The sequence below is a fragment of the Geotrypetes seraphini genome, chromosome 13 (genome assembly GCF_902459505.1).
Source record: "Geotrypetes seraphini chromosome 13, aGeoSer1.1, whole genome shotgun sequence".
NCBI classification, from domain to species: domain Eukaryota; kingdom Metazoa; phylum Chordata; class Amphibia; order Gymnophiona; family Dermophiidae; genus Geotrypetes; species Geotrypetes seraphini.
The window spans coordinates 56,309,748-56,331,453 of record NC_047096.1 but is presented as its reverse complement, the minus strand read 5'-3'; the positions used below and the strand labels follow the sequence as shown (position 1 = coordinate 56,331,453).

At 44.7% G+C, this 21,706-nt stretch overlaps 1 protein-coding gene across 2 annotated transcripts in view; it reads right to left on the bottom strand.

Moving 5' to 3' along the window:
• Positions 1 to 21,706, bottom strand: part of CNTNAP1 (contactin associated protein 1) — a 412,393-nt gene that overhangs the window by 161,614 nt on the left and 229,073 nt on the right. Inside the window, exon 21 of one of the 2 annotated variants that reach the window (XM_033918597.1) lies at positions 13,077 to 13,170. In XM_033918597.1, the coding sequence (XP_033774488.1) occupies positions 13,077 to 13,170 (94 nt within the window). Of the gene's footprint in view, positions 1 to 13,076; positions 13,171 to 21,706 lie in introns of those variants that run through there. The other variant, XR_004536808.1, reaches the window with a different exon arrangement.

Genomic DNA, 21,706 nt, shown 5'->3' with positions numbered 1-21,706 from the left:
AGGTATCACGAGCCTACGTAGGGCGGGAAGGCACTTGCACATGTGCAGTGCTGGCAGTTCATGAACTTTCTCAAGTTCTTAAAGTGGTGATGCACTTTTAAAGCTGTCTGCACCAAGGCTCCATGGATGATGTCACCCACGTGAGAATATATCTGCTTGTCCTCGGAGAATATAACTATTATTGTGGGAAAATGGTTAGATTTGATATACTGTGCTTCTGGTTACAATCAACGCTCACTAGTACTATGGCAATAGTTTCAGTAGTCCTTATTCCAGTATAAGTCCAGAACTATTATAAAAAGTGTATACTGGATAAGAATCTTAACCTTGCAGACTCATGAGTGGATAAATGAAAAAGCCTCAGCCCCACCACTCCACCGCTGTAATATCTTGTTACTGCAGGAAGAAATTACGTGGTGCAATCATCACTGGCTATTTCATTCATTTATAAGTGCTTTTTATTTAAACAAAAAGCACTTATAAATGAATGAAATAGCCAGTGATGTTTAAACAAAAAGCACTTATAAATGAATGAAATAGCCAGTGATGATTTAAACAAAAAGCACTTATAAATGAATGAAATAGCCAGTGATGATTGCACCACGTAATTTCTTCCCGCAGTAACAAGATATTACAGCGGTGGAGTGGTGGGGCTGAGGCTTTTTCATTTATCCACTCATGAGTCTGCAAGGTTAAGATTCTTATCCAGTATACACTTTTTATAATAGTTCTGGTTACAATCAAAGCAGTTTACATATTATACACAAGTATTTATTTTATATCTGGGGCAAAGGAGGGTTAAGTGACTTATCCAGAGTCACAAGGAGCTACAGCAGGAATCAAACCCTGTTCCCTTTGTTCTCAGAGTAATGCCCTAACCATTAGGGTATTCTTTCACTCCACTTATACTGTTGTTGCACATTTGACCTTTTTTATTTAAACAGCCTGAGGAACAACTAATTAAACCTACAAATACAGTGTCTTCCAAATGATAAAATCAAAAAAGTTCTACACAATAATCATCCCTTTCCCACCCCAGAAAAGAATAGCCACTCTGCTGTTCCTTATAACCCTATAGACTCATCCCCCAGAAATGCCTTCCTAAAGGATCAGTATCTTTCTTTATTCCACCTCATGAGATTGTATTATATGTAAGGAGAATGCAGCATTCCAGATAAATATTTCATGACTCCAAAGTGAGAAAGAGTGCAGCTTATGAGAAACAAAGTTATACCGAAAAACTAACACCAAATACTGTAACATATATAATTAAACCCTAGCCGCGCATGCGCACTTACCTGCGTGCTTCTGTGATCTCTGATCTGTGATCAGTAAGTCCGTGGCCTGCAGGAGTGCGGATGCGGCGGCCAGGCAACTCGGAGACACACAGCCAGCCGGCGACTCCCGCCCTCACTCACCGCCAAAACCACCATCGCCAAAGCCTCCTCCTTCTGGCTGGCTTACCCGCGTTTAAATTAAGAGAAAAGTGCTGCACCGCGCTAACGCTGGCCTCGCCGTCTTCTGTCCACTGTGGCCTGCCCTCTCTGACTACTTCCTGTTTCCGCTAGGGTTGGCCGCAGTGGATAGAAGATGCCGAAGCCAGCGGTAGCGCGGTGCAGCGGTTTTCTATCAATTTCAACGCGGCGACAGGGAAGGGGGTGGTGGAAAATGCTGCTGATGCTGCACAGGGAAGGCCGGGAAATGCTGCTGCACAGGGAAGTGTGTGTGTGTGAAATGCTGATGCTGCACAGGGAAGGATGGGGAAATGCTGCTTCTGCACAGGGAAGGCCAGGAAATGCTTCTGCACAGGGAAGGATGGGGAAATGCTGCTTCTGCACAGGGAAGGCCGGGAAATGCTGCTGCTGCACAGGGAAGTGTGTGTGTGTGGGGAAAATGCTGCTTCTGCACAGGGAAGGCAGGGAAATGCTGCTGCTGCAGAGGGAAGGGTGGGAAATGCTGTTGCTGCACATGGAAGTGTGTGTGTGTGGGGGGAAATGCTGATGCTGCACAGGGAAGTGTGTGTGTGGTGGGGAAATGCTGCTTCTGCACAGGGAAGGCCAGGAAATGCTGCTGCTACACAGGGAAACTATGTGTGTGTGGGGGGGGAAATGCTGCTGCTGCACAGGGTAGTGTGTGTGTTTGGGGGCAGGACTGCGGGAAGGGAAGGGGGGTAAGGGAAATGCTACTGCTGCACAGGGAAGTGGTGTGAGGGGAGGGAATGCTGCTGCTGTGGCTGCTGCACAGGGAAGTGGGGGGGAAAGAAAGACAGGCAGCTAGCACCCGTTAATGTAACGGGCTAAAATACTAGTATGATAATAAAGCATCAGCATAATAATAATGAATGAGCAGCAGAGGCCCAAGCATAAGGCACCTCGCATGATACCTCTTTGATAGCACAATATCTGACTTAAACAACAAGAATCTGCCAGCAAAGGCATAAATCATAAACAATCTACAACCAGTAAAGATACAATGTGAATTAAATATGGAATTAAACAAAAAGGAATATACATGTCAAAGATATATATTTTTCCTTAAATATACATATACATTTAAATGTACATTTCCTATCTTGGGTGAAAATGCAATGAAACATATATATTCGCATAGGCCCTTAGTCAATATATATTAAGTGAAACATAAAGTACACTGGAATATATGATTTACAAGAGACATACAGTATATTCAAAGTGCAAATTTTGTGAAAATTATGTGAATCAGAAATACACCTGGGAAAAAGCAATCGGTAAAACCCTACTAATTAGGTATGAATTTAAACCAAGAGATAGAAAGCTAAAAGCCAGAGAAATGTTATAAGCACAGGCCTAAAGAATCATCATCTAGTAAAGAGTACAATATAAGTTAAATATTATGTTGAGAGATATACAGCCTAAAACCAATGAGAATAAACTATTGTGAGTAAGAAGAGTAAACTCTTGTGGAAACCTATGAGTTAACTATAGAATTAAGCCAATAGATTTGTGGCTAAACATCAGTGCAAATACACATAGATGAAACAGAATATACACTGGGATAAATTATTAGAATGAATCGTTAACCCCCATGTTATTCCAATTATACATGCACAAGGCCTAATTAATTCTCAGCCAGTTTTGGTCCTGGAGAATACATACTACAAGATCAGCATCTATGAGTCAAACATGGTTGTTTATATTACATAGAGTTTTATGGACCCCTACGAGATTACAAAAATTAGATAGTAATAGATGCTGGCATTGTAGGATAGAAGTGGGGACATTGGACCATTTACTATTCTTTTGTCCCTGCATTAATTCCTTTTGGAAATTAATTTGGCCCCAAATTAATAATTTATTAGAAAATCATGTTGGACTATCATATGATACAATATTATTTGGAACAGCAATGAGAACACAAAGTCCGATTTTAGCTAGCAATAATAAACTCTTATTAATTTTAACAGGGGTCGCCATACAGCAAATTACTCAGAACTGGAAGGATTACACTAAATTGAATTACACTTTTTGGTGGAATTCAATTTGTCATATATATAAAATGGAAAAAGTATTGGCATTACAACAAGGTTATATTAAAAAATTTAATAAAATATGGGGACCATTGACAAATTATTCTACTGATCAGATATAATAACACATGTATAGAACATATAGAAGGGGTAGGGAGGGAAAACTATTGTAATATTAATATGATATAAAATTCTGATAAAGGGTTTATTTAATTCACATTGTAAGAACATTTAATAATAATTTCAAGTGTTTTTTCATAATTGAATGTATTACATGTATTTCACTTGATGTAAGAATTTAAAAAAAGAATAAGAAATATTTAAAAAAAAAAAAAAAATTCTCAGCCAGTAAAGAGTACAATGTATAGAAAGAAATGCATTAGAGAATGACACGGTGGGTGTTACCTGCCGAAATGGTGGGAGGGAAAAAAGTGCTAACTGCGGGTACGGGGACAAGGTCATCCACCGCCCCGTGGAGCAGTGAATGGCCTTGTCTCCGCAGTTAAAGGAGGGAATGTAAACTTGCACCTTACTACCTACCAGCCGCCACATCTATCTCCCTCCCTCCCTCTTACCTTTGTGATGCGTTAGTGTAATTTGTGCAAGCCGCCAAAGCCTGCCTTAAGTCACGTGCATCTCTGGGTGGAAGCTTCTCTGACGCATTAGAGGAGAAGCTTTCGTCTTGAGATGCACACAACTTCAGGCAGGCTCCGGCGGCTTGCGCAAATTACACTAATGCGCTACGAAGGTAAGAGGGAGGGAGAGAGATGCTCAGACCGCACAAGGGTTGCTGAAGGGGGGTTGGGGGAGGAACAGATGCTGAAGGGAAATGGGGAACAGAGAATGGGGAAAAGACGCTGGAAGGGAAGAAGACAGAAATGCCAGACTATGGGGGGGAACAGAGGGAAGAAGATGAGTGCCAGACCAATTGTGGGGGGGTGACGGGAGAGGCAGTAACAGAGCTAATGGAAGACGCAGAGAGAAGACAGACAGTGGATGGAAGGAAGAGAATGATGAGAAGATGAGGAAAGCAGAAACCAGACAACAAAGGTCGAAAAAAAAAAATTCTATTCATTTCCTTTTTTTTTTTTTTTTCTTCAGGATAAAGTAGTATATTAGTTGTGTTGATAAAAATTTATAAACAAAGCCCTGCCAGCTGAACATCTTTTTCTCTAGTTCAGCAGCCAGAACTTTGATTTATAAGGAAGGAATAAGATAAATATTGCAGTACTGAGGCTTGTATGGATGGGGTGGTGACAGGGGTGGTTGTCGCGGGGACAGGGCAATGACGGGGACAAATTTTTTCCCAGTGTCATTCTCTACAATGCATGTCTGCATTACGGAGAAAATACATTTGTAGCACAATAAACCATTGAAAAAGAAATACATATAATCCAAACCGATGAGAGTAATCCATAATAGAAAAATACACAGCTGAAAGCTGATGAGAATAATCAAACACTCATGTAAAGAGAAGCTATGTTTTTCTAAAATAAAAATAATTTGAAAACACTCTTAAACAGATTCAGAGCCCCAACATGCAGTAAGGTACTGTACATGAAGAGGATGTACTTGAACAGCCAAAGCCTGAATCTGGGCCAGAACAGTGGTCCATCGTGCCCAGCAGTCCGCTCCCACGGTGGCCCTTGGGTAAAAGGGCAGTGCCCTAACTGAGTCTAGCCTAACTGTTTCAGCAGGAACTTGTCTATCTTGGTCTTGAATCCCTGGAGGGTGTTTTCGCCTATAACAGCCTCCAGAAGAGCGTTCTAGTTTTCTACCACTCTCTGGGTGAAGAAGAACTTCCTTATGTTTATACAGAATCTATCCCCTTTTAACTTTAGAAAGTCAACTACAAAGTAGAACCTCAAAATAGAGGGAAATATAAAAGTTCATTTACAATGAATTACAATACAGTTTCAGAAGTAGCCCTAGAAAGATAAGAGCTGCAGACGGTGAGAGAGCTGTGGTAGAGTAGAGAGTGAGAAGTATAAAAGCCAATTTACAATGAACTACAACCCACAGTTTCAGAAGGGGGCCTGTAAAGATGAGAGCTGCACAGGGTGAGAGAGGCGAGTGGTGGAACAGAAAATGAGAAGTATAAAAGCCAATTTACAATGAATTTTGGAGGAATGATAGAAATATGTATGAAAATATCATAATTGTGAATCTATTTGAAATGAAAAACTATTTGTATTATACTTATTTATTTCCTTTAATAAAATGTTATAAATTAATTCTGTTCTTACTCCTATTTTATTGCTGTAATACGCTTAGTATTTTGATAAGCGTTCAATCAAATTTACAATAAACTTAGAACTTAGAAACTTAGAATTACAACCCACAGTTTCAGATGGGGGCCTCAAAAGATGAAAGCTGCACAGAGTAAGGTGGGGTTGAGTAGAGAGCGAGAAGCATAAAAGCCAATATACAATAAACTACAATCCAAAGTTTCAGAAGGGGGCTTGGAAAGATGAGAACTGCACAGGGTGAGAGAGGCGGGGTGGTGTAGAGAGCAAGAACTATAAAAGTCAATTTACAATGAACCTCAAGACAGAAAAACTTAGCAGGAAAACTTAGCAGGTGAGAGAGAGAAAATTCAGTTAATTTTTGGAAAAAAAAAAACAACCAACCAAAACAACTGATACGCCATTAAGAAATTTAGGCCAGTACAGAACATTCTTGAAAGAGTGTTTTTTTTTTTTTTTTTTGTAATTCTTTATTCATTTTTAAAACTTACATCAAGTGTACAATTAATAAAACATTTAAGATTAAATACATCACTTGAATTTTCTTAATATATTCAAATATATAAGTTTATTCCCTTCCCACCCACCCATTCCAGGGGGGGTGCTTGAAAGAGTGTTAGAACTGGCTGGCCAATCCTGGCTCAGTGTAGAGAATGACACGGTGACTGTTACCGTGGGTAACACGCTGAAATGGGGACAAAAAAAATCTTGGTCACCGCGGCTACAAGGCCATTCACCGTGGAGTGGTGAATGGCCTTGTCCTCGGAGTTAATTGAGGGAACGCGCACAAAATAAAATCCAATCGCACAGTCCAAGCATCTCCCTCCCTTGCCCTTACCTTTGCTGGCAATTTTTCTCTTAATAAGCAGCCGGAGCATTTTCTGAAGTCACGTGCGGCTGGCTGGCTGGCTGGCTGGCTGAAACTTCTCCTCTGATGCAAACGGAAACAGGAAATTGCGTCAGAGCAGAGGAGAAGTTTCAGGCAGCCAGCCGCACGCGACTTCAGAAAATGCTCCGGCTGCTTGTTAAGAAAAAAAATCAAAAATCGCCAGCGAAGGTAAGGGAGGGAGGGAGATGTAAGGAGCGCGGCAGGCAAGAGGGGGCTGCTGCTGCTGCTGGGGACAGAGGACCCAGCTCTAATAAACCTTTTAAAAAATATATATATTAGAGTTTCTCATAGAACTTGGGGGAAAAAAAGGACACCAAAGCAAAATTGATGCAGCAGTGCCTCACTTGCAGATTCTGGGCTCAGAGCTGGGTTCTCAGACTCTGACTCAACTGGGATAGCGCACTTGGGTCCATGGGGAGGAAAACGGAAGGGAAGGGGGGAGGACCGGTCAGGAGTAGTAGGAAGGGGAGGAAGAGAGATGAACTGCCAGACACAACTCAGCACTGAAATCTGTCATGCAACACAGCCTGCCAGGCTTTGGAGATGAAGACAGCAGTGTTCCCTCAAAGTAGGAAGTGAAAACGGATGAAGTAACAGGGAGACAAATATTGATCCCACAGCAGGAAAGAGAAAGGGGAGAAGGACAGGCAGGTGAGCCAGATGCTGGAAGCAGGGGGGGGGAAGAAGCTAGATGGGGTTGGAGAGGAGAGAGACACATTGGTGTGGAAGAGAGGGGAAATCTGGGCACAGGAAGGTAACAGAAACAGAGGGGAAATTATGTGCATGGGGACATAGGGACAGAGACATAAAGGGGAGATACATGGAGGATGGTATATGGACAATGGGGGGGGGGGGAGTAATGCCTGACAACAGGAGGGAGTATACAGATACAGAGGGGAGATATTAGAAATGGGAAAATAGGAACACAGAAGGGAGATAGTTTGTGTGGATGGGATCAGATGGTTTGCAGGGATGGGGCGGGGACTGAGCTTGTGGCGGCGACAAATTTTTTCCCCGTGTCATTCTCTAGTTCAGTGGCAATGTCACACATTTGCAATACAATGATCTAAGGTTTGATTCCTAGCTCAGATTTTCCTCCCCATAGATCAAACAGGGAATCAGCATAGCATGCCAGAGAAGCAGCATCCACAGCCCTTTGGGAGGGTAAGGGAGTCCGTCATTGCTTAAAGTATGATACCTTGAGACAGATTTAGGGCAATAAATTGCATGATTCTAGGAGAAGACCTGGTGTGTGCCCCCAAATGACTGAAATAGGAAGGGGATGCAAAACAGGGGGGAAATTGCCAGGTGGTTGGAAATAAAAGTTTATAGCTCTATATTCCAGCCTGGTTCTGACTGAGTTCAAAAGTCAAAATGAAGCAAGAAGAAACCCAGAGCCCACTCTTCTACAAGTTGGACTAGGCATCTGCCTAGGGCAATGCTAGTACAACCTGCAAACTAATGGAAGGCCCTTTCAGCATCAGCATGCAAACTCAAGGTTTGCTGTGTCCTGCCAGCGATTTTGAGTTGAAAGGCATGAAACATATAGCAAGCTTTTATGTACATGTGGATACTCAAGGGCCCCTGCAGGTGCTCAGGGCATAAGTTGGATGGCGCAACAGCAGTGTCAGGGGCAACGGAAGTGGAAAAGATGTTAAGACTATGGAGGAGACTGGGCAAACTGCAGCTCTATACCCTAGAGGAGCGCAGGGAAAGGGGTGACATGATTGAGACGATTAAGTACATCACAGGTCGTGTCGAGGTGGAAGACGATATATTCTTTCCTAAGGGACCCTCGGTCACAAGGGGGCACCCGCTCAAACTCAGAGGAGGGAAATTTAGTGGTGACACCAGGAAGTATTTCTTCACAGAAAGGGTGGTAGATCACTGGAACAAACTACCAGTGCAGGTGATCAAGGCCACCAGCGTGCTCGACTTTAAGAAAAAATGGGACACCCACATGGGATCCCTTCGAGGGTCGAGTTAAGGAACCAGGTCACTAGCACTCAGACTTAATGGGGTGGGTCAATAGAGTGGGCAGACTTGATGGGCTGTGGCCCTTTTCTGCCGTCATCTTTCTATGTTTCTATGAGAGTGTTAGGCAAGATGCTGTATTATAACGTGGGATGTGTAAGAGGAGATGCTGGACTATGTGAAGAAAGGGGGAACATATTGAAAGTTCACCTAGGGCATCAGATACCTTCAGGTCAGTGCTGGGGAAACTCCCATTCCCTAACACCATCTGGAAGAAGTATAAATGTAGTCTATTGCCAAAACTTCATTTTTAGTTATAGGCCACTCACAGTCAATCATTAACCAAACTTACCAAGATCCCATCTATGCTAGAAGCCCATCACTGGATAGTAGTATAATGGGTACGCCTCATGTCAAAATGATTGACAGCTGTCAAAGATAAGGATAGACCAATCAGCATTAACTGCTGGGTTAAGCCCCGCCTACTCTTGCCCAAACCCCACCCACTTTTACCTTGGCCCCGCCTAGGCCCCACCCACACCCCCTCCCATGCCCGCCCCCTCTCTTAGGAATGAATGGTGGTGGCCCTGCCCATGCCCTGTGATTGGAAATTCACTTTCTGATGATGTCACCGGAAATGGGGCGTGTTTGACCGTGGAAATACGCTTTCTGATGATGTCAGCGGAAATGGGAGTGCCTGCCATACTAGAAGTGCACATTCTGATGACTTAGGCGGAAATAGGGTAAATGAAGCACCGGAAATGCGCTTTTCTGATGATGTTAGTGGAAACAGATTTAGTCGAACCCCAGGAAATGATTTGGCCAGAAAAACTTTTTTAAAGTGTTTTTATTTTAACAGCCTTTTAGTTAAAAGACAGGTTTTAAGAGCTTATTGTTAGAGCAGTGTGCAAGGAGCTTAGAAAGAAAAAAGACATTTACAGCTACTTTTTTTTTCTTTCCTGTTTTTTTTTTAACAGACCCTTCAGTAGGAAATCTTAGTTAATGTTTAAGAACAAACATAAGAACATAAGAAGTTGCCTCCGCTGAGGCAGACCAGAGGTCCATCTCGCCCAGCGGTCCGCTCCCGCGGCGGCCCATCAGGCCCATTGCCTAAGCAATGGTCCCAGACTATCCCTATAACCTACCGCTACTCTTATCTGTACCCCTCAATTCCTTTATCCTCTAGGAACCTATCCAAACCTTCTTTGAAGCCTTGTAACGTGCTCCGGCCTATCACAGCCTCCGGAAGCGCGTTCCATGTATCCACCACCCTCTGGGTGAAAAAGAACTTTCTGGCATTTGTTTTAAACCTGTCTCCTTTTAGTTTTTCCGAGTGCCCCCTTGTACTTGTGGTTCCCCGTAATCTGAAAAATCTGTCCCTGTCTACTTTTTCTATACCCTTCAGGATCTTGAAGGTTTCTATCATGTCTCCTCTAAGTCTCCGCTTTTCCAGGGAGAACAGCCCCAGCTTTTTCAGTCTGTCAGTATATGGGAGGTTTTCCATACCTCTTATCAGTTTAGTTGCTCTTCTCTGGACTCTCTCAAGTACCGCCATGTCCTTTTTGAGGTACGGCGACCAATATTGGACACAGTACTCCAGATGCGGTCGCACCATTGCACGATACAGTGGCAGGATGACCTCCTTTGTCCTGGTCGTGATACCCTTCTTAATGATACCCAACATTTTGTTTGCTTTTCTTGAGGCTGTGGCGCACTGTGCCGACGCCTTCAAAGACGTGTCCACCATCACTCCCAGGTCTCTTTCAAGGTTACTTACCCCTAGCAATGATCCTCCCATTTTGTAGCTGAACATCGGGTTCTTTTTCCCTACATGCATGACCTTGCATTTCCCTACATTAAAGTTCATTTGCCATTTTTTGGCCCATTCTTCTAGCGTCGTTAGGTCCCTTTGCAGATCTTCGCAGTCTTCCATGGTATCAACCCTGCGGTAGAGTTTGGTGTCATCCGCAAATTTAATAACTTCGCAATTTGTTCCTGCCTCCAGGTCATTTATAAATATATTGAACAGGAGCGGTCCCAGCACCGACCCCTGCGGAACTCCGCTCGTGACCCCATGCCAGTCCGAGTAATGGCCCTTCACTCCAACCCTCTGTTTCCTGTCCGCCAGCCAGTTTTTGATCCATCGGTGGACCTCCCCTTGCACCCCGTGTCTCCACAGCTTTTTAAGCAGTCTTTCGTGCGGTATCTTGTCAAAGGCTTTTTGAAAGTCAAGGTAAATGATGTCAATGGATACCCCTTTATCCACCTGTCTGTTTACCCCCTCAAAGAAGTACAATAAGTTTGTGAGGCATGACCTACCCTTGCAGAAGCCGTGCTGGCTCGACTTTAGCTGTCCATTGTTTTCTATGTGTTCACAGATACTGTCCTTAATCAGTGCTTCCATCATTTTTCCCGGGACCGAGGTCAAGCTCACCGGCCTGTAGTTCCCCGGGTCCCCCCTTGAACCCTTCTTGAAGATGGGTGTGACATTCGCAATTTTCCAATCCTCCGGGATCTCTCCAGTTTTTAAGGATAGGTTACATATTTGGCGAAGTGGCTCTGCTATTACGTTCCTTAGTTCCTTGAGTACCCTTGGGTGAATGCCGTCTGGACCTGGTGATTTGTCGCTCTTTAGTCTGTCTATCTGCCTGAGGACATCCTCTTGGCTTACCTCTAGTTGGACCAGCTTTTCATCCCGATCCCCATTTACGATGTCCTCCGGTTCCGGAATATTGGATGTGTCCTCCCTCGTGAAGACTGACGTGAAGAACTTATTTAACCTGTCTGCTATCTCTTTTTCCTCTTTTACCACTCCTTTTTTGTCTCCATCATCCAATGGCCCCACTTCTTCCCTTGCCGGTTGCTTCCCCTTCACATATCTGAAGAACGATTTGAAGTTTGTTGTTTCCCCCGCCAGTCTCTCCTCATATTCCCTTTTAGCTTTTTTAACCACACGGTGACACTCCCTTTGGTGTTCTTTGTGTTCCTTTTGGTTGTCCATTGTTTGGTCCTTTTTCCATTTTTTGAACGATGCTTTCTTGTCACTTATCGCCTTTTTTACTGCAGTTGTTATCCACGCTGGGTTTTTTTTTCGGCTTTTTTTGCACCCCTTCCTGAATCTGGGGATGTACAGGTTCTGTGCCTCTTGCATGGTGCCCTTGAGTAGGGACCAGGCTTTTTCTACAGACTCCATCTTCCTTTCGCTACCGTTGAGTTTCTTTCCCACCAATTTCCTCATGCCATCATAATTCCCTTTTTTGAAGTTGAGTGCTGTCGCTGTGGATCTTTTCACCTTTGATGGTCCAATTTCCAGCTTGCACTGGATCATGTTGTGATCGCTGTTTCCTAGGGGTTCTAGCACCGCCACCTCCTTTGCAGGTCCCCCTAGCCCATTGAGGATTAGGTCGAGAGTTGCATCCCCCCGTGTTGGTTCCGTGACCAGCTGTTCCATGAAACAGTCCCTCGTGGTTTCCAGGAATTTGGTCTCCCTTGTGCAGTTTGAGTGTCCAATACTCCAGTCTATCCCAGGGTAGTTGAAGTCTCCCATCACCATCACGCTTCCGCTTTTGCATATCTGCCTCAGCTCAGCCTCCAGGTCCTGGTCGAGTGCTTCTGGTTGTCCAGGTGGGCGATAGTACAGTCCCAATTTTATGTCTGCTCCAGCTCCTCCAGGTAGCTTAATCCATAGTGATTCCAGGTCGTCCGCCCTTACTGTTGTTTCTATCCTGGTTGAAGGTATGGGGAAAGGTAACACCCAGATTGATTGCTGATTGTCCAGCCCTTCTTTGTTGTAAACCGCCTCGAACTACTATGGTTTTGGTGGTATATAAGAAATAAAATTATTATTATTGTCATGGTGACAACTGATAAGTTGGCTCATCATAAAGGTTCTTGCAGCCCCTGATAAAGCCGAGGGGAGGTGTGTTTAAACCTGTCTGAACATGTCCCTGCCTACTAAATCTGTTTCTGCTAACATCATCAGAAAATGCATTGCCATCTCATCAGAAAAGCACATGTCCGGCACTTCATTTACCCTATTTCCGCCTACGTCATCAGAATGTGCATTTCCAGGATGGCAGGCACTCCCATTTCCGCTGACATCAGAAAGCGTATTTCCGGGGTCAAACATGCCCCATTTCCAGTGACGTCATCAGAAAGTGCATTTCTAGTGATGGGGCTGGGCCACCACCATTCATTCCTATAGGAGGTGGAGTGGCATGTGGGCTGGCATGGGCTAAGGTAAAAGTGGGTGGGGTGTGGGTGGTGAGTGGGCGGGGCTTAACCTGGAAGTGAACGCTGATTTGTCGATCCTTATCTTTGACAGCTGCCAATCATTTTGACATGAGGTGTACCCATTATACTACTCTGTATAAAGCAAACTGTATAAACTGCTACTAGGTACACAACTGACCACCATCTAGTACAGAACATTATAAGAAACATTAAATGTAAACAAGCCTACCCATCACTCGGCCTAGGTAGAGAGCTTTCGGCGAGTCAAGTTTACGGTCAACCCATAAGGAAAAGTGCTCTTCAACTAGTGGAAAATAGTCTACCTGAAATACAAAAGCCCCCCCAAACATCCATGTTTAAAAGGTCACAAAATCTTTTACATCAATGGCCATATCATACAATATTTAAAACATAAGGAAAAACAGGGCATTCAGAGAATGTTTTACAAATGATATTGTTAAATTTGACACAGAAGGATCAAAGACTGAATTAATCGTCTCATGATCTTTTGATATGGGAACAAAGCTACTGTTCTAATTTAGCACGTAAGAGCTGCCCTACTGCCTTCTGTTGAGATTGCTCCATGAGATAGATTTAATAGGAGTGGTTTGGGATTGGTTTGCAGCCTTTCTCCAGGATCGTATTTTTACCCTCTCTTTTATGAAACTGTGATAGCAGTTTCTAGTGCGGGGAGCCGTGCTGAATGGCCCATGCTACTCCTGACGCTCATAGGAACTCAATGAGCGTCGGGAGCAGCGTAGCTCCACAAACTAGAAATTGCTATCACAGTTTCGTAAAAGGAGGCCTTAAAGTAGTTACAGATGGGTCAATATCCAGAGATAGATTATTAGACTGTGGGGTACCACAAGGCTCAGCCCTTTCACCTATTCTATTTCATATATTTTTTGAGTCCTCTTGCAAGATGGAATTCAGGAATTAGGAATTAGTACATATATCTATGCAGATGATATTTTGTTAGTCTATGATTTATCCCCTTCAACATTGGATCTGAGCTCTCTTTTGGATGGTTTGTATAGGATAGAATAATGTTTAAGGGAACATGGACTAGTATTGAATATGTCAAAAAGGAAACACCACAACTAGATCTTTCACTATAGAGATAATAGATAGTTTTAAGTATTTAGTATTTGGGAATTATAATTGATTATAATTGACTATCATTTGGAATTTTGAGAAGCAGGTTTCATCTACAGATGCGAAAGGATTTGGGGCATAAAGACAACTTAGAGCTATTCGAGATTTCCTGGATGAGAAATCGTTACATACTTTAATCCATGCTTTTGTTCTGCCTAAGTTGTATTATGGCAAATTGGGGGTCCTTTTATCAAGCTGCGGTAGGGGTTTAACGTGCGTAATACCACGTGTTAAACCGCCTGCCACGCTAGCTGCTAACGCCTGCATTGAGCAGGCGTTAGTTTTTTAGCCGGCCGTGAGGGTTAGCGCAGGATGAAATGTCCGCGCTAACCCTGCTAGCACGGCTTGATAAAAGGACCCCTTGGTATATGCGGGAATAACAGTTGAGCAACTGAAATGTTTACAAACAGTACAAAATGCGGCAATTCAGCTGTTAGGTCGTGCACACATCTATGATCATGTAACTCCATTATATTTAAAATTCCATTGGTTACTAGTAGAATTTTGAAAGATATGGTTGTAACTCAAATAACACCCTATGTTACTTTACACACCTAGTCGCTCATTGAAATCTTTAAATGAGAATAGAGCAGTTGTTCACCATATCTCAAAGGCTCACTTTGCCTCAACCAGAAATGGTGCATTTTTCTACTCAGTTCCAATATTGTGGAACAATTTACCAGTAGAGTTAAGGAAGAATCATTTCAAAATTTTAAGAGATATCTAAAAGCACATTTTTTTCAAATGGCTCTCCTGAATTGAATAATGGAATGGGGATGCAATCTGCATTAATTTGTATTAATACTGATTCGTGTTGATTTGGATTTATTTATTTCATATAACAGTGTTAGTGGATATGTTTTAGAAATGTTAATTTCTTTCCTTTCTCTTCTTTCCTATTTTCTAATGGAATTCCTTTCTTAATATGATTAAGTTGTGATATAAAAACTGCTTTGTTCCTTTTTGGCTTTATAGGCAGTATAGAAAGATTTTAATAAACAAACATAAACATCTGGTCCAGTATCCTGTTTCCAACAGTAGTCAGTTCAGGTTACAAGTAGCTGGTAGCCATGGATAAATAGGGGCTTTTCCCAGGTCTACCTTAATAACGGTTTATAGACTTTTCCTCCAGGAATTTATCCAAACCTTTTTAAACCTATCCACATTAAGGAGAAATTAGGTTCTTACTTGCTAATTTTCTTTCTTTTAAACCTTCCAGAATAGTACAGCTTCAGCTTACTGATGGGACATACCAAAGCAGTACCCATCATGGGTGGGACCCCCGAAGGGCCAACACCAGAACACGCTTTCTGAATACTGTGTCCCGATGCACCTGACGTCAGAGCAGGGGCAGGACGTAGCAGAAAGAACATGCTGAGGACCACGGGCAGCTGCAGGGATTGCTATAACACTAGTGAGCCTGCAGGCTGCCCTATTAGCCTTAAGGAGGTAAGAGCGGGCAAGCTGGGGGAGCGGGCAGAAGCCTTAAGGAGGTAAAAGCGGGGGGGGGGGGGGGGGGGCCTTTCTATCTGACCCTTCCCCCTCAAGCAGGAGCAGCAGCGGACGGCCAGCATGAGGCAGCGCTGGAGCTCCTGCTTTAGGAAGGCGTGGGGGAAGGGTCGGCCATTGAATCGGGAGGCTGATTTTTTTAAAAAAATTGAATCGATTCGAATCATGAATCAAGTAGCACTACTAGACACTGAGCTCCCCAACCGAGGAGACTGGCAACCATGAGAAGCACCGTCCACTGTAGCTGATCCAGACTCGCCCCTTGAAGTAGATGGGGGGGGGTCTGAAGCCACCAACGAAGACTGCAGCGAGCCACGCCCCTCAAAGGAACAGGATGATCCAGACTGTGCCTTTGGGGTGACCACCTCTGAAGAAGAGCATACTGAAGAGGACGCATATGGGCATGAGCCCATCTCACTACATCTAGGGAAGCTGCCATCGACCCCAAGACTTGGTGGAAATCCTGCACCTGAGGACACCGGGACACCAAAAGAAGGCAAATCTGTGATTGCAACTTGCTCACTCGGGCCTCTGGGAGGAAGACCTTTCCCAAAGAGGTGTCGAACAGAACCCCAAGGTACTCTAGGAGCTGAGATGGGTTGAAGCGACTCTTTGAAAGGTTGACAACCCAGCCCAGCAAATGCAGGAACTCCACCACCCGAGCCGTCACCTGAGTGCTCTCCTGGAACGACTTTGCCCGAATCAACCAGTTGTCCAGGTAGGGATGCACTGGAACGCCCTCTTTGTGCAAAGCTGCCACAATGACCACCATAACCTTGGTGAATGTCTGTGGAGCTGTGGCCACAGCAAAAGGAAGAGCACAGAACTGATAGTGCAAATCCAAGATCACAAAGTGAAGGAAGTGCTGATGGGAGACTCAGATTGGAACATGCAAGTAGACCTTCATCAGATCGAGAGAGGTCAGAAATTCATCACCAGAATCACAGACCACAGTCTCTTCATGTGAAAAGACGGAACTTTGAGAGCCCTGTTGACCCCTTTCAAATCTAAGATGGGCCAATAGGTCCCCTTTTTCTTGGACACCGCAGAATAAATCAAGTACCTGTCAGTGCAACACTCCTGAGGGGGGCACTGGAACAACTGCTTTGTGATCTAACAATCTTTGAAGAGTCTGGTAAAAAGCCTGCTTCTTCCATGCTGCCTGACAAAGAGAAGCTAGAAAATGATCTGGCAAAGAGTGGGCAAACTCCAGAGCATAACTGTCCCGAATCACCTCCAAAACCCACTGATTGGACGTGATTTCTGCCCACTGTGGAGAAAAGTTGTGCAGTTGAGCACCCATCGGAACCAGGGGAGTTGCTGGCAAGGAGTCATTTGGCAGGATGGGCCATGGGGGAACCAGCAGAGGGATTCCCAACTCCCCGATGGGTCCCACGAAAGGACTGCATGCACTTAAAGAAACGACCCCAGAAAAACCCGAAGTCAAGAAAGGAGCAGCTCCACACCCAGGGCGGTATTTGTAGAACTCCTGCAGACGCCCCCGAGCAGTATTACCCCTAATAGCCGGGCGGCCAAGGTCTTCAGAAGGCAGACGGGGCACTTTAGAGTCCGTCAGAATCTGAACCAGCTTATCCAAATCTTCCCCAAACAAAAAGTACCCCTGAAAGGGAAATTTAGTAAGTTTAGTCTTGGACGCCACATCCACTGATCAAGTGCAAAGCCACAAGGTACGATATGCGGCCACCCCAAAAGCCCGACTTGGCAGACGTCCGCACCAAGTCATAGAGGGTGTTCGAGAGAAAAGAGGCTGCCATCTCAATCTTTGCTACCTACTGATCCACCAAGGACCAGTCATCAGACTCAAGGTCCAGGACATGCTTGGCCCACAGAAAACAGTTACAGGTTTTAGCTGGGTCCCCTGCTGTGGCAGGAAGTCCCATGGGGCCGCCAGGGTTTTTTTCTCCCAAGCCACGAGCCCCCCATAAATAGCTGCCTGGACACCCAAGACAGAGACGTCAAAATTCTGCTTACGAATGGTTTCCAACTTATGCTCCTCAGAGTCCCGTAAGGCAGAACCTCCTTCTATAGGCACTGTATGCCACTTAACAATAGCTGAGACCACTGCGTCCATCACTGGCGACTTCAAAGTAGCCCTATCCCCTTCCGGGATGGGATACAGATGAGCCATGGAACGCGCAAACCAAAACGGCGCCACCAGGGCAATATCTCGAATATCCTGATGACACAGAAAAGAACAGGAAGCAGAGCACATCCCCTTAAGCAGAGGATCCTCTACCCACGGGGGTCTTAGGTGGCGTCTCAAAGCGCAACACCGAGGAGACCTGCTGAATCAGATCAGGGAGCTGTTCCTCTGAAAAAGGCACAGCATGGACGCCTCCTCGCCAGTAGACAGAAAGCTGAGGCCCCGGTACCAGCAGCCGTCCCCTCGAGAGGATCCTGGAGATCTCCCCAAGGGTCCAGGTCCTCGTCTAGGTTAACACACTCCTCAGACCACAGGTCTTCAACCCAGGCCATCCGCAGGTGCTTGAACGAGGGAGTAGGAGGAAGGGTCGCTAAAGGAGTAAAGGGGGCAAAGCCACAGGGGGTGCAGAGGGTAACCCCCCTTCCCGAGATCCCCAGGACCACCGCAGATCCCCCGGTCATTTGAAAATAAGCCTTACATAAAGCAAAAAATAAATCTGGAGAAAAAAACCCTGGAGGCCCCATGGGACTTCCTGCCACAGCAGGGGACCCAGCTGAAACCTGCACCTGTTTTACCAACAGGGGGAAGGTCACCTGAGGCTTGAAACAAGATGGAGGGACTTCTTGTTAAAAATGGCGAAGATTCTGCCAAAAATAACCCCTCCGCGGCCTGTAGTGGCTGGGAAGCCTGAACTATCCCAGTCGCTAAAGCAGGCAAATCAGTAACACCTGTGAAGGAATGCCTAGCCACCAGCACTTGCGGCAGGAAGCCCTGGCCGCCAGCACCCACTGCCAATGAGGCTCCTCCACCACTCCGGCCTGCAGAGGCTGGCCATTGAGAGCCTCGAATCGGGAGCAAAATGAGCACTTTTTCCCTTCTAAAGTGCTCATTGCTCCATACGTGACCTAACTAAAGAAAAGTGCCAGTTAGAAGAAAAATACAGTAATTTACATTAAATTTAAAGGGAAAGCAACCCTTCAGACTGGCACTGCCTCAGGTTTGGTTTTTTCCCCAGAATAGACTCCACTAGCTCTCAAAGCAGTATGTCTTACCTTCTAAAAAATGTTGGGGAGGTGGAGGAAAGGGGGGGAGGAACCCAGCATGAGACCCACTGTGTTTGACACCCCCAAGGTCAGACGGACCCCAAAACAGCCCACCCAAGCTCAGTCTGGCACAAAAACAGGGTATAGGAGCCCTAAACAAATTCCAACAGCACTAATCAAGAGAGATGGGTACAACTCACTCACTGGAGACTGAGAGAAGATTGAGGTAATTAGGGAGATTTAGCTATTAAGTACTATTCCAAAGTTTTGTCTGTCTCAAACTGCTGGTCATGATGAGATATAACCATCAGTAAGCTGAAGCTGTACCGGTCTGGCAAGGTTGATAAAGAACTGATTTTATTATCACTTGCTCTGGCATTTAGTTCCAGAGCTTCAGTGTATGTTGAATGTAAAAAAGTTTTCTCCTATTTGTTTTAAATGTGCTACTATGTTCGTAGAGTGTCTCCTAGTCTTTGTACTTCTTGAAACACAATCAACAAAATCAATTCATGTTTACCCATTCTATCAAGCCAAGTATCCTATTTTCAACTGTGGCCACTGGTCACAGGTATCCTAGGAATAAGTAAAAGTTTTAGACTTTTCTTTTAGGAAGTTAGTCAAACCTTTTTTTAACCCCTGCTAAGCTAACTGCTTTTACAACATTCTCTGGCAACGATTTCCAGAATTTAGTTATACTTTGAGTGAAGAAATATTTTCTCCAGATTGTTTATCTATCACTTAGTAGCTTCATTGCATGTCCCTAGTCATGTGATTTACTTCTACCCGTTCCACCTCACTCAGTATTTTATAGAGCTCTATCATATCTCCCCTGAATCATCTCTTCTTCAGGATGAAAAGTCCTAACTGCTTTAGTCTTGCCGCATAGGGAAGTCGCCCATCCCCTTCATAATTTTATTTATTTTGGATGTAGCTCTTACCTTTTTTAGTAGAAACTTAGGTGAGTTACCTTCAGGTACACTAGATATTTTCCTGTCCCTGGAGGGCTTACTATCTAAGTTTGTACATAAGATAATGGAGTGGTAAATGACTTGCCCAAGATCACAAGGAGCAGCAGTGGGATTTGAATTGGGCTGCCCTGGTTGCCAGTCCAGTGCTTCTCAATTCAATCCACAAGGCATACCTAGTCCCATCAGGTTTTCATACAACTTTAAATGACTTCTTCCAAAACCCAGACCTTTACAAAATCAAGAACAAGGGATCACAAATAGAAACTGAACTGGGAATTCCAAGAAATTATACTCCAGCAAGTATCACAACAATGGAGAAATAAAGCCAAATATTCACATCTTTTAGTACTGAACACACAGAGGTCCTGGACGCAGATCCACCAAAAATGAGCCACCTCTATGTTGCTGTTGGGGATCCCGAAGCCCTGCCAGTTGAAGACCACCTCCTGCGGTCTGGCAGCCAAAAATCTCCAAGCTCTGTAGTTAATATAAGAACATAAGAATAGTCCTTGAGCTGCCACCAGCTGCAGAGCTTGAGGAGCTCTGGCCATTGAACTAGAGAAAGAGGTCGTCAGCTGGCAGGGCTTTGGGATCCCCACCAGCTTAGGTATTTATTTGCATTTGGCAGGGGGCGAGAGAGAGGAAGGGAAGAAAATGTAGTTTTCACCCCACTTTGAGCTCAGGGCCCCCCCCCCCATCAGCTGTCTGGTAAGCCACTGGATATAATATACAGATCTGTGATTCACAAATCCCAAATCTAACATATTCCAGGTAATAAATTTAAAATAAAACACTTTCTTCTACCTTTGCTGTCTGGATATTTTATTATTTTTCCAACATACTGGTCCCATTTTGTCTCTTCTGTATTCCTTTGTCTTTTGATAATTTCCTGTCCAGTGGCTGCTGTCCATAAGTCCTCTCTCCTAGGGTACCAGATTTTTGTCCGGAGAAACCTGGATGCATGGCCCTGCCCCATTCTGCCTTTAGCCCTACCTCCCGCAAAGCCTCATCTTTGTTTTCCGACCTCCTGGCCACATCTGGAGGGTCTCTGAGCATGCACGGACGTATGTGATTTCATCTGCGCATGCTCAGAGGCCCTCCAGATCTGGCTGGGAGGTCAGAGCTTTCCAAAACCTGGACAAACTACTGGATTTTGGAAAATCCGTCCAGGCACCCAGATAGTCCTCTGAAGAGAGAACATGTCTGGGTTTTCCCGGACGTCTGGTAACCCTATTCTCTCCTGTCTTGTTTCATTCCCTCACTACACCTGTCTTTAATATACTGATCTCTCCTTTATTGCTCTTCCATCCACTCAAATACCACCCTTTCCTTCTTTTTACTTTTCAGCTACCTACCAACTTCCCATCTCCCTTTCTCATGCTTAACTCTCCCATTTCCCTTCTCACACCTTTCCCAGTCTCCTATAACCTTCTGTATTTCATCTACTCCTCACTACCACATTTCTACTTCTGTACTCACTATCTTCCTCTCATTCATCTCCTTGCCACCCCCGTCCCTTGGTCTTTCCCACAATTTCACAGTTTCCAGCATATCCTCTCCCTCCATTCTTCTAGCCCAGCATCTCCTCTCCGTCTCTCATGGCCTTGCGAGGTACATGCGGCGGGGTGCCCTTGCTGCCTGCAGCTGCTGCCAATGAGGCTCCCCCATTGCTCCAGCCTGCACAACGCTTGCACAGTACCTTGCGTCTGGAGCACGAGTACTTTTTCCTTTTAAAAGTGCTGAAAACCACCCTAACTACTAAAAAGTGCCGGTTAGATGAGGAAATACAGTAAAAACTGTAGTTTTAAAGGGAAATGAGCCCTTTAGACCGGCACAGCCTCAGGATTTTATTTTATTTTTTTACTCAGAACAGACTCCACGGCTATTAAAGCTGGAAGCCTGACCAACCATAGGGGCCAGGCTGCAGGCTGAGGCACCTGTACAAAAATTTGGGGAGGTGGAGGAAGGTGGTGGGAGGGACCCAGCACGAGACCCGGTTTAACAACCCCAAGGTTGGACA